The 12,037-nt window shown below is 46.7% G+C and overlaps 1 protein-coding gene across 1 annotated transcript; it reads left to right on the forward strand.

The window, feature by feature from the left end:
* Positions 1 to 474: 474 nt before the first annotated feature.
* LOC120513162 (parvalbumin, thymic CPV3) lies at positions 475 to 3,367 on the forward strand. The gene is made up of 4 exons (XM_039732299.1): positions 475 to 546; positions 914 to 1,046; positions 1,475 to 1,584; positions 3,110 to 3,367. The coding sequence occupies exons 1-4, from the start codon at positions 486 to 488 to the stop codon at positions 3,133 to 3,135; spliced, it is 330 nt and encodes a 109-aa protein (XP_039588233.1). The 5' UTR covers positions 475 to 485; the 3' UTR covers positions 3,136 to 3,367.
* The last annotated feature ends 8,670 nt before the right edge of the window (positions 3,368 to 12,037 follow it).

Genomic DNA, 12,037 nt, shown 5'->3' on the forward strand with positions numbered 1-12,037 from the left:
TGGATGGGCTTTACATAGATAAGTATCTGTTTTATTTTTATTCTTTAGAGCTGTTGGGGAAGATAATAGAAGTAAACTTTCTTACCTTTGGTTTTCCAGCTGCATATATTGTTACTTGTATTGCCAGATTCCATGCATTCCAGTGAGACTATTTATTAGATGAATGGTTACATAGGGTTTAAATATGTGCTGTATTTATTTAGGTTGCAGGTAAATGATAAAATATTGATCATCAACTCACAACATCGTTGATGTAATCCATCTCATTAACAACCATTATTTCTGAACTGCTATTTTTAAAGAAGTAATGTACTAAAACTTGTCATTTGATAAGGAATACCAGAGATGTCACTTTGATCAATGAGATTCATGTACCCTTGTTGACCTTATAGTAATCTCCAAAACACAGATAAACCCATTCTGTTGTAAGATACATTTGCATTTCAAAACTCTGTTTGCAATATTCTATTTTGCACAGGTTTAAAATGAGCCTTACAGACATCCTAAGCCCTTCTGACATCGCTGCTGCTCTGCGGGACTGCCAAGGTGAGAAAACAATTAAAAATCTAAAAATCTCTTATTTTGTGTGACCTGGGGCAAGTTTTACTCAGTCCCAAAGGAATACTGAACAAGTGCATACTTTAAAGAGATTTCTGTAATCTCTTTACTCAGCTGTCACAGTATGTTTGTTCATAACTGGTTTATATTGTCAATTTGGAGCTTATCCCCACATGATTTTGTTGGATGTTCAGTAGGGTATGGGGCAGTATTGCAAATTCATTCATTCTTTGACAGGTTTCACCTACTGATCATGTTTACAACAATTAAATTGTAACAAAGTATCATCCTCAGACCGTTTAGGAACACTGAATGCAGTGGTCTGGGGTTAATTTCTTTATTAATTTATTTTCAGCTCCAGATTCCTTTAGTCCCAAAAAATTCTTTCAGATCAGTGGGATGTCTAAAAAGACTAGCAGCCAGCTCAAGGAGATCTTCCGGATTCTCGACAATGATCAAAGTGGCTTTATTGAGGAAGATGAGCTCAAGTAAGGATTTTGTTAACTACTTGGAGGATATAAAAAAATAAACAATTTTTCCATTCCAGAACTTTCAGTAAATGTGAACACAATTTATGCTAAATGTTGATAAAACCTTCAGCAGATTGTGAAAAATATATTTAAATAGATAATTCTTGCAAAGAAAAGCAAATTAGTAATACCTGCCTTTTATGCTCAGTATAGAACAAAAGAGTGCCCTGGGGCTGAATTTTCACAGTGGACAGAAACAACTCAATCAGGGTTGTGCTTATAAAGCAGAAATACATACAAATAAGATTTAGCTTGCCAAACAAAGCAGTGTTTTAAGGACTTGGCTATTGTGGTAAAATTTTTAGAAATAGTTATCTGTTTGATTGTACAACAACCATAAAAAATACTATGGTGTGAAAATCTAAATCCAAGTTTTTCCTCCCAAGGTATTTCCTTCAGAGGTTTGAGTGTGGAGCCAGAGTGTTAACCACCTCAGAAACCAAGACCTTCTTGGCAGCTGCAGATCATGATGGGGATGGTAAAATCGGGGCTGAAGGTATTGGCTGCTTTGAGTACAGAATGAGGCACCTCAGGATGTTTGTAGTGATGTGGGATTCTCTTTTATGTTGATGATACATTAATATACTCCCAGTGATTTTACTGAAATCCTGGAGTACCAACCTGTTTAAGGGTGGAAATGGTCCCTGATCTTACAGGTTAATCTCTGCAACTCCTTTTGCACGAGCAAGTAAAAAACCTTAAGGATCTTTCCTGTTGCCATTCACTCCCATATTTCAAGTTGTTCTGAAATGAACTGCCCCTTATTTCTCCTCCCACTTACTGTAATGTAAGGCAGCACTGGCATCACTTGGAATACACAAATGTAAAATCAAGGACAAAAGAACCAGCTGGACACAGGAGAACAAACAGCTCATACCTCAGCTCCTTTCCAGCAGCTACTGCCCCCCAGAAATTCCACTGGGCACTGAAATCATTCTCAATATGCAGCATATAGCTCTGTATTTGCTCTGCATATAAGGATAACAGAATCATCATTTATCACAAGCCCAGTACAAGATCCCACAACAGGATCTGTGCAAGGATGGCTGGTTTTTATCTTCAGTGGCAGGTTTAAGATCCAGACAGGAGGGAGCAGCAGTTTAAGGAAGTGCATACTGCACTCACCATGTGGAAACACTGGTGTGATTTAATGGCTGCACGGCACAGAAACCTCCTGAGCTCCTAATTCCATATATCTGTGTCCTGCTTTGGAGACAAAGCACACACACAAAAGGCCTGCAGCTAATGGCAGCTTGCCCCATGAGAGCAGTGAGCTGCCCAGAGGAGCATGAAAGGGGCTTAGGGAATGGCACGCAGGGAATGTGCCAGCGTGCAGATTCCCCTGCTCACTGCACTAGCAGCACAGAACGCTTCTGTTCCTTTCTTTGGAAGGAATTAAATCCAGTTCCTTAGGAACAATGCCAGAATAAACACAAATGATGTATGAAGCAATCTGTATATTAATACAGTCCCTCAGGGATGGGACTGATCAGATACTCTAATTCATGGAAGGCAACCATTTAAAAGATCTTTAAAATAACAGTATCTTATTGCATAACTCAACACCCCAGGATCATACCACATGGAACTGCACAGTGTTTTTTGCTTTTGACTCTGCTCTAAATCAACACTTCTCAATGTCTGAAGCTTTACAGTTAATATAACACATGGACTCGCTTTTCATTTTTTTTACTTGAGCTCTTAACTACTTCTTACTTAAATTCCATATAAGCCATTCCATTATTTTTGCCTAAGATTAGTATTATGCAGAGAGAAGGCCAAAACTACCCTGAAGATTTAATTATTGCCTAAGTCAGCAAAACACACTGCTTTTCCATGTGTTGTTTAGAAGAGGATGTTTAAGTGATGCCTCTCGTCCACACATTTCTTCCCTGGTCATCCACAGACAACTTTTTTCTGTTCATTTCTATTCTAAATCTCTTGATAAGCCACTAATCCTTTACTCCTAATCCTTTCATGTTAATATTTCTTTCATGTAAATATTCTCTTATCTTTCACAGAATTCCAGGAAATGGTGCAGGCTTAGAGGTTCAAAAGGACCAAACCAGATAGAATTGGGATGAATCTTCAGGAGACACTCCCAAACCTTGAAAATCAGGAGTCCCTTATTTATCTTGACAGTGTCTGTTATTTTTTCACTGCCTTAGCAACATAATGAAATGCTGATTACTGATTTTTTCATTGTGTGGACTATTTACCATGTTTTAACCTCTACTTTAGCAGACACTTCCCTTAAAAATATCCAATAAAATTAATCATATACTGTAGCCTGTGTCTACTTTTTTGATTCTTATTTTGAAACTTGAGAATTCTTAAACCAAAAGTGTTAATCCCTCCAAGATCTTAAACTTATCAGATCTTCATATATGGGACATCTTTTGAAATAAGTGGGGGTTCTGTTTACAATAGCCCTTCTGGATTAAGCTTAAATTCTCAGAACACTCAGATCTTCATCAAAGACTAGGAGCTCAGATACAGTTGTGAGGTAGGTGAGGGTAAAATCTCTCACTGACTTCCAAGTGAAAAGCAGTAATACATTTTTACTTAAGAAGTGGCTTCTGCATGAGGTTGTTGCAGTTTTAAACCACTCTTTTACATCAGCCAATTAATAGATGAGGAGAGCAAAAACCACAATGCTTTCCTGCAGGGAGAATTCAAAGGAAAGCCTACAAGGACTTGAGGTTTCAGATAACCATGAGGTTTTAAAGAAGCAGAGGGAAAGCAAGATATCTTTGTGTTTTCTTAGGGAGGACTGGAAGTGTGGAGGAAGAATTTGTACAAATGCATGTTGAGAAAGTTCCAACTCTCCCTGGTGGGCTGAACCATGTATTAAAAATGTCCCTTACAAATGCATCCATCTCTGGGAATGCTGGAGAAATGCCTTTTTGTGAGCAAACAACTCATTCACTCAAAAGGAGATATTCAGATGCTCTGATGGAGTATTTATACCTTCACTTGCTTTCTAAACATTAGACGTTGCAGGTCACACACATGCAGCTTGCAGAGGCAACAACCCAACAGAAGCCTTTAAGTGAACAGTTCAGTCACTGCAGTTTCGATGCGTTTCTTCCTTTGCTGCAAATGACTACATTAAAAATGAACTGCATTTCTTCCTTATCAGCAGTCTCTATGAATACTGGTAATTGTGCACAAAAACACCAAACCCAGAATGGAGCTGTTATGAGGTAACCCAGCTCTTCCTGGGCAAGAGACTAATGAGTCTGAGTGGATTTGTGAAAAGGATCAGGCACCTTTCAGAGCACCAGAGTCACAGAGTCCACCCAGTTAATGCTTCCACAAGCTGGGCCTTTGCTCTCCCAGACTGTGTGTTGCAAACCTAACAAAACTGTACTTGGAAAATTTCTGTTGATTAAAACATCCTCATCACCAAAGCAAAAGCAGTTCAATAAATTAAAATTCTCCTGTACTTGTTGTGAAGAAAAGTTCATGCAGTGCCAAGACAGCCTAGACACCTTAACCCAAAACAAATTCCATAATGATTCCTCCCTGATTCTTCCTCTGTGCTCTCTGCAGCTGCCTATTGTTTTGGGAGCCAAGCAATGGCAAGCCAGACAAGAAACATCCATTGTCTTCAAAAAATATGTATATATTGATCGACAATTATTAAGAATTGACAATTGAAAACAGAATTTTGCATCATTTCAATAAGTTTTAAAGCAGATTAATTTGACATACAAGTGGTTTGTAAGCTGGTAGACTCAGTACATTTAATATGGTCATCACAATTTTCCTTTTATTGTACAAAAATAATATAAACTGATAAAAAATGAACACTGGATTTTGATGCTACTTAACATTATGAAATATGCATTCGAATATAAATCTCAAGAGTATGAGTGACTTAAACAGAGCTCTTCAGATTTACAGAAGCCAAGGGTCTGACCCACGAACTGACCATGGCCATTCTCAGGATGCAATTCATCCTTCTCAGAAGATGGATGTCACAGGACAGTCACAAGAAATAAAGTGTGTCCTTGGCAATGAAACCACCCTGCTGACAGAAGGGTCTTGGAGTAGTTCACATGTAAGTAACAAACAAACTGCTCTCCATTTCACTGACAATTAAGTGTCCTGACCTTGACTAATCATGTTACATCAGGCAGGCAAATGCCTGTAAAATAAAGAATTTTCCAGGTGCTGTTGCACTCTGCTCCTTTCAATGTCTCAGCCTTTGCATGGTGGACCACAACAAAGAAACCCAGAGACAAAGTACAAATTTTGTTATTCTCCACTGAGATGCAACAGGATGCTGGAGCAGGCCACCAAACAGAAAAATACACTTGCCCTACTCAAGATATTCTGAGATCTCTCAAAATCCAAAGTATTGCAGTTAAAGAATCTTTCCATGCTTTCCACCAGGAAAAAAGTACCTTAAAAACCCAGTAGTACAGCACCTACCCCAGTAGATTCAAGTAAGGGAAAACTTGTTGACACAAGGAAGAAACATTTAAAATTAAAATGTCTTATAATTTCTCCAGGATCCTTGAAACATTAAATAACATTTTTGAATGCTCTTATAAAATATGTGATAGCAATAACTCAAACTGAATTTATTCACTGACAAAGCTACTTGTCTGCTCCCTATCCTAAAACAAAACACTACTGGTAAAGCTCCTAAAGACAGGGTATGTAGAATCCCCACTGCTTCAGGCAGGCCCCTGTAACTGAGAAAGCTCCTGGGCAGGGTTTTATTGACTGACAAGGAAGGAAAAACTAAATATACTGACCATTTTTAACCCCCATTTAAAATATAGATATGGCTGCTCACTCTAGGTATATATTTTACGAATAGGATGGAAATAATAATCAGTTTACTGCATTCACCTGTCAAGTTCATGAAAGGCAGCAGTCAGAACCAGCCATCCCTGGCAATCATGCTTACAGGTTGCAATAGAAGTTGCAACTGGTTTTCAGAATTGCCAGTTGTACATTCATACAATTATTCACTAGACACAGCTACTATAAAAATACATTTTTAGAAAGCACTAGAAGACTTTGATTCCCTTAAAATACAGGTCTCAAGAGTGCTATTACATGTTCACATTAAGTACCCCCTAACACCTTGTGCCAGTGTACCCTGTCTATGAAGAGTTACAATTAAGATAGAAAGAACCCCAGTAGCTTTATTCAACCTCTAAGCAGAAAAATGCCATGCCTTAAATGTGTCCAACTGAGACATCATTCTTAATGTAATTCTCATTTTTTGCAGTGCTCAGAATAGAAAGAATTAACTTATTAATACAATCCATCTTCAGAGCTGAAACCCTTTTAACTGCCTAGCCCTTTCCTCATCTTCTCTTCCAGCTTGTCTTCAGATGCAAGCTAGTAACATTAAACAAACAAAACCATTTCAATGTCTCCAGTTTTGCATGAAAGCAGTTTTTCAATAATTGCTGCTCAGTAACTCTGTGTTCTTAATCATAACCCAAGCTTTGTGAAGTTACTGCCTTCCTTGATGAAATCTCTGGTCCTGCAAAGCAAATGCATCCATTATGAAACCATTACTCACCACGACACCCCCAGTGCTGCTGGCATTCCCTGACATCACTCTGAGGAGTCTGGGGGATGTGAAGGCTGTCTCGGCTGTGCCCAGCTCCAGCTGCACTGTTGTGTTTTCCCACACAGCTCCCAGGCCTGTGGCAGTGTTAACAGAGCGTGCAGACCAGGGATACACAGGCATTGTGCTTTTTGCTGGATCACAGCATTATTTTGTAATTTATTTGCTAAACTAATCCCAAACTGCTGAGTCTACGCGTTTGTTAACACATTTAGACTGCATACTGTCAATGGAACAGCTATTTGAGCTGTCAGCTGTATTTATTTAAAGCTGTCAGCTCTAACACCCAGAGTGATTTATAGTACACCTTTTTGTGAAGTCTGCTACTACACAGCTGATGGAAGTGCTCAAAATAGTGCCCAGAAATAGGCTCAACAAACCAAAACATATGTCTATACAGTACTATTTCTTACTTCCATGTACTTTTAAAAACAAATTGGAAAGCATGCATAAAGTTGTTAATTGTTTGTCCCTTGATGCAGGGTTGTCCTGCAAATTCCCAATGTACTTATGCAGCAGTTTAATTTTACATAATCATGGGTTGGGAATCACATTTCAAACTCAGGGTGATCCGATGCCACTTTGCAAATGTCAAGGTGTGGTGTTACTGCACATACAATTAAGAAGATGGGATGAAATTGGAACCACAATCGAAGTTTCTTCATGTCCTGTTAATGTGCACATTAGAAATGTAATAATTTAATTGAATTTGTTATCACTGGCTCATTGTAGATTCTCACAAATACTTCCACCAAAAGCAATGTCAAGTTACAGATGAGGTTGCACTGAGCAGAATTATCTGTTAGCAATCACTACACATACATTAATTCCCTTCCTAGGGAAAGCTGGACATGGAAACACCTTCCTCAGCAATCCCCCTTTAGGGTGAGTGCCCAATGTCCAGCTCTATGCACCTCCACAATCTATCCCTTAGGGCAGTGCTTGTATTGCAGCAGTAAACAGGCACCCCAAGTCACAGCCCAGGATCTCCATCTTGCTAAGTCCTGAACAAACACACAGCTAAACATTTCAACCAACACAAGCAAAAATCTACAGTCACTGCTGGTTTTTAGTTTCTTTGGTAAGAAGTTATTTAACCTGATAATCAATACTACCAATTTTAATAATTTCCTTATTTTGCTGAGTAGTACAAGCAAATTAACTTCCCCTCTGGCCTGATCAACACTTCATCCCTGCCTGCAGAGCAGCACAAGCAAGGACGGGAATTTGGCTCCAGAAATTGTCTTGAGTCTGCTGCACCCTTCAAATGGACAGACCTCAGTGAAAGGGCTGCTCTGCACACACTGCTGAATTTTAACTCAGAGGTGTAGGGTAGGAAACAAGAATTACTGTATTTGGATATCTCATCCTGACACATTTGGCCTGATCCTTCCTCAGACCCTGCTCAGGGAAATGCTGGGGAGCTCAGCACAGCAGGGTCTTCCTCCATCCTGCCTTGCTGGCAAGGGGAAGGAGTCACCTTCTGCTGTGACCTCTCTGAAAACACCACAGAATGATAATGCAGATTCCCTCTGCAGCTTTGGAAACATTTCCTACAGCTGTTCTGAGCTGGGCTGTCTGGAAATGCTCTGTCTGTGGTGTGGCTCAGCCTGTCAGGTCACTCTGGACTGTCCAGGCCACACAGGAGGAGCTGCTCACTCCAGCAGTTTGGGTTAAACACCACCCGTGCAGGCAGGAGAGGTGACAGCCAAGGTGGGGGTGACCTCTGCACCCAGGGAAAGGAGCCTGCACACACCCTCATGAACTCACAAATCCAAACCCCGAACTGAGCCGTGGCACAAGGCAGGAGGAATGGGATGGAGCTGACTCCAGTGGGATTTGCTGCTGTGGCACAAGGCAGGAGGGAAGGGATGGAGCTGACTCCAGTGGGATTTGCTGCCATGGCACAAGGCAGAAGGGATGGGATGGAGCTGACTCCAGTGGGATTTACTGCCATGGCACAAAGTAGGGATGGGATGGAGCTGACTCCAGTGGGATTTACTGCCATGGCACAAGGCAGGAGGGAAGGGATGGAGCTGACTCCAGTGGGATTTGCTGCTGTGGCACAAGGCAGGAGGGAAGGGATGGAGCTGACTCCAGTGGGATTTGCTGCTGTGGCACAAGGCAGAAGGGATGGGATGGAGCTGACTCCAGCAGCCCTGGGGGAAACAGTGGTCATCCCTCTCTGGCTTACACCGTTCACTTTTTGAGTGCACACATTAAATATTAAATTGCTGCAGTCTTGGAACATCTCTATTCCACACAGGGCTCTTACTGCAGTGGGTTGGATTCTCAAGGAATACACCAGCTGCTGAGGCAGAGGAAAACTGCATACATGATGCTACTGGCAATGAAAGCAAATACAAACCTAGAGTGATGATAGGAACTGAAACAATAACAGAAGGGGGAAAAAAGTTACCACTCAAGAAATACTGTTTTCCCAGATTTAATTTGGCACAACTTTAAGAGAGTTTACTAATACATCCTTCTAAATGACTTGGTGGAATAAGATATTCAGTTTTATCTTTTATACCTTACCCAGGTGTTTATTTAAGCAATTATGCAACCTTAGTTTATTCAGATTCCTAAACTTCACACTCCTGCGGAGAAGAAAATTATACATCTCATCACGTAGCCATTTTTACTTCTAGTTTAGCTCACACTGAATTTTATTATAACGGGAATTGAAAAGTAATAGAAAAGCTTATTTAATTAGTTAAATTCCACTATCTTAAATGTGCCAGACAGAAAATGGAAAAATAATCAGAACAGACATAATATATCTATTTGTGTCAAAACTATTACCTGCACTAAGTGATGCTGCATGCCAATTCCTTCAATTTACTCAAACTTGATTTCGTCTTTCAAATCTCGGGTTTTGCCTCTAAAAATAAAGCGCTTCTACTTTTTGCAGCTGCCAGACAGCTCCAAACGAGCCGGAGGGGAGTGAACCGCTCCAACAGGGGCGCAATGGCCGGGACACCGCGGAACCCCCGGGCCACCGGCCGGAGCGGAATCGGAGCGGCTGCCGGGCAGGGCTGTGCGGGACCCTGCAGGAATCGCGGTCCTGACCGGGCACGGGCCCTGGCTGAGGGAACGCCGGGCACAGTCAGGCTCCGGCTGAGGGAACGCCGGGCACAGACAGGCTCCGGCTGAGGGAACGCTGGGCACGGGCCCTGGCTCAGGGGAATGCCGGGCACGGGATCCGGCTGAGGGAACGCCGGGCACACACAGGCTCCGGCTGAGGGAACGCTGGGCACGGCCCTGGCTCAGGGGAATGCCGGGCACAGGCCCTGGCTGAGGGAACGCCGGGCACAGTCAGGCTCCGGCTGAGGGAACGCCGGGCACAGCAACAGGGGCGCAATGGCCGGGACACCGCGGAACCCCCGGGCCACCGGCCGGAGCGGAATCGGAGCGGCTGCCGGGCAGGGCTGTGCGGGACCCTGCAGGAATCGCGGTCCTGACCGGGCACGGCCCTGGCTGAGGGAACGCCGGGCACAGACAGGCTCCGGCTGAGGGAACGCCGGGCACGGGCCCTGGCTCGGGGGAATGCCGGGCACGGGATTCGGCTGAGGGAACGCTGGGCACAAGCTACAGCTGAGGGAACGCCGGGCACGGCCCTGGCTGAGGGAACGCCGGGCACAAACCGGCTCCGGCTGAGGGAACGCCGGGCACAGACCGGCTCCGGCTGAGGGAACGCCGGGCACGGCCCCAGGCTGAGGGAACGCTGGGCACAGACAGGCTCCGGCTGAGGGAACGCTGGGCACGGGCCCTGGCTCAGGGGAATGCCGGGCACGGGATCCGGCTGAGGGAACGCCGGGCACACACAGGCTCCGGCTGAGGGAACGCTGGGCACGGCCCTGGCTCAGGGGAATGCCGGGCACAGGCCCTGGCTGAGGGAACGCCGGGCACAGTCAGGCTCCGGCTGAGGGAACGCCGGGCACAGACAGGCTCCGGCTGAGGGAACGCTGGGCACGGGCCCTGGCTCAGGGGAATGCCGGGCACGGGATCCGGCTGAGGGAACGCCGGGCACACACAGGCTCCGGCTGAGGGAACGCTGGGCACGGCCCTGGCTCAGGGGAATGCCGGGCACAGGCCCTGGCTGAGGGAACGCCGGGCACGGGCCCTGGCTCAGGGGAATGCCGGACACGGGATCCGGCTGAGGGAACGCCGGGCACACACAGGCTCCGGCTGAGGGAACGCTGGGCACGGGCCCTGGCTCAGGGGAATGCCGGGCACGGGATCCGGCTGAGGGAACGCCGGGCACACACAGGCTCCGGCTGAGGGAACGCTGGGCACGGCCCTGGCTCAGGGGAATGCCGGGCACAGGCCCTGGCTGAGGGAACGCCGGGCACGGGCCCTGGCTCAGGGGAATGCCGGACACGGGATCCGGCTGAGGGAACGCCGGGCACACACAGGCTCCGGCTGAGGGAACGCTGGGCACGGGCCCTGGCTCAGGGGAATGCCGGGCACGGGATCCGGCTGAGGGAACGCCGGGCACACACAGGCTCCGGCTGAGGGAACGCTGGGCACGGCCCTGGCTCAGGGGAATGCCGGGCACAGGCCCTGGCTGAGGGAACGCCGGGCACGGGCCCTGGCTCAGGGGAATGCCGGACACGGGATCCGGCTGAGGGAACGCCGGGCACACACAGGCTCCGGCTGAGGGAACGCTGGGCACGGGCCCTGGCTCAGGGGAATGCCGGGCACGGGATCCGGCTGAGGGAACGCCGGGCACACACAGGCTCCGGCTGAGGGAACGCTGGGCACGGCCCTGGCTCAGGGGAATGCCGGGCACAGGCCCTGGCTGAGGGAACGCCGGGCACGGGCCCTGGCTCAGGGGAATGCCGGACACGGGATCCGGCTGAGGGAACGCCGGGCACACACAGGCTCCGGCTGAGGGAACGCTGGGCACGGGCCCTGGCTCAGGGGAATGCCGGGCACGGGATCCGGCTGAGGGAACGCCGGGCACACACAGGCTCCGGCTGAGGGAACGCTGGGCACGGGCCCTGGCTCAGGGGAATGCCGGGCACGGGATCCGGCTGAGGGAACGCCGGGCACACACAGGCTCCGGCTGAGGGAACGCTGGGCACGGGCCCTGGCTCAGGGGAATGCCGGGCACGGGATCCGGCTGAGGGAACGCCGGGCACACACAGGCTCCGGCTGAGGGAACGCTGGGCACGGGCCCTGGCTCAGGGGAATGCCGGGCACGGGATCCGGCTGAGGGAACGCCGGGCACACACAGGCTCCGGCTGAGGGAACGCTGGGCACGGGCCCTGGCTCAGGGGAATGCCGGGCACGGGATCCGGCTGAGGGAACGCCGGGCACAGACTTGTATTGCAGCAGTAAACAG

Source organism: Passer montanus, unplaced genomic scaffold, assembly GCF_014805655.1.
Source record: "Passer montanus isolate IOZ18808 unplaced genomic scaffold, ASM1480565v1 scaffold8, whole genome shotgun sequence".
Taxonomy (NCBI): Eukaryota; Metazoa; Chordata; class Aves; order Passeriformes; family Passeridae; genus Passer; species Passer montanus.

Excerpts from the sequence above, each read along its gene's own strand:
- LOC120513162 (XM_039732299.1), top strand. The coding sequence starts at position 486 with ATGAGCCTTACAGACATCCTAAGCCCTTCTGACATCGCTGCTGCTCTG. Across the intron at positions 547-913 it reads TGCTCTGCGGGACTGCCAAG|CTCCAGATTCCTTTAGTCCC; the intron begins GTGAGAAAACAA and ends ATTTATTTTCAG. Across the intron at positions 1,585-3,109 it reads TGGTAAAATCGGGGCTGAAG|AATTCCAGGAAATGGTGCAG; the intron begins GTATTGGCTGCT and ends TATCTTTCACAG.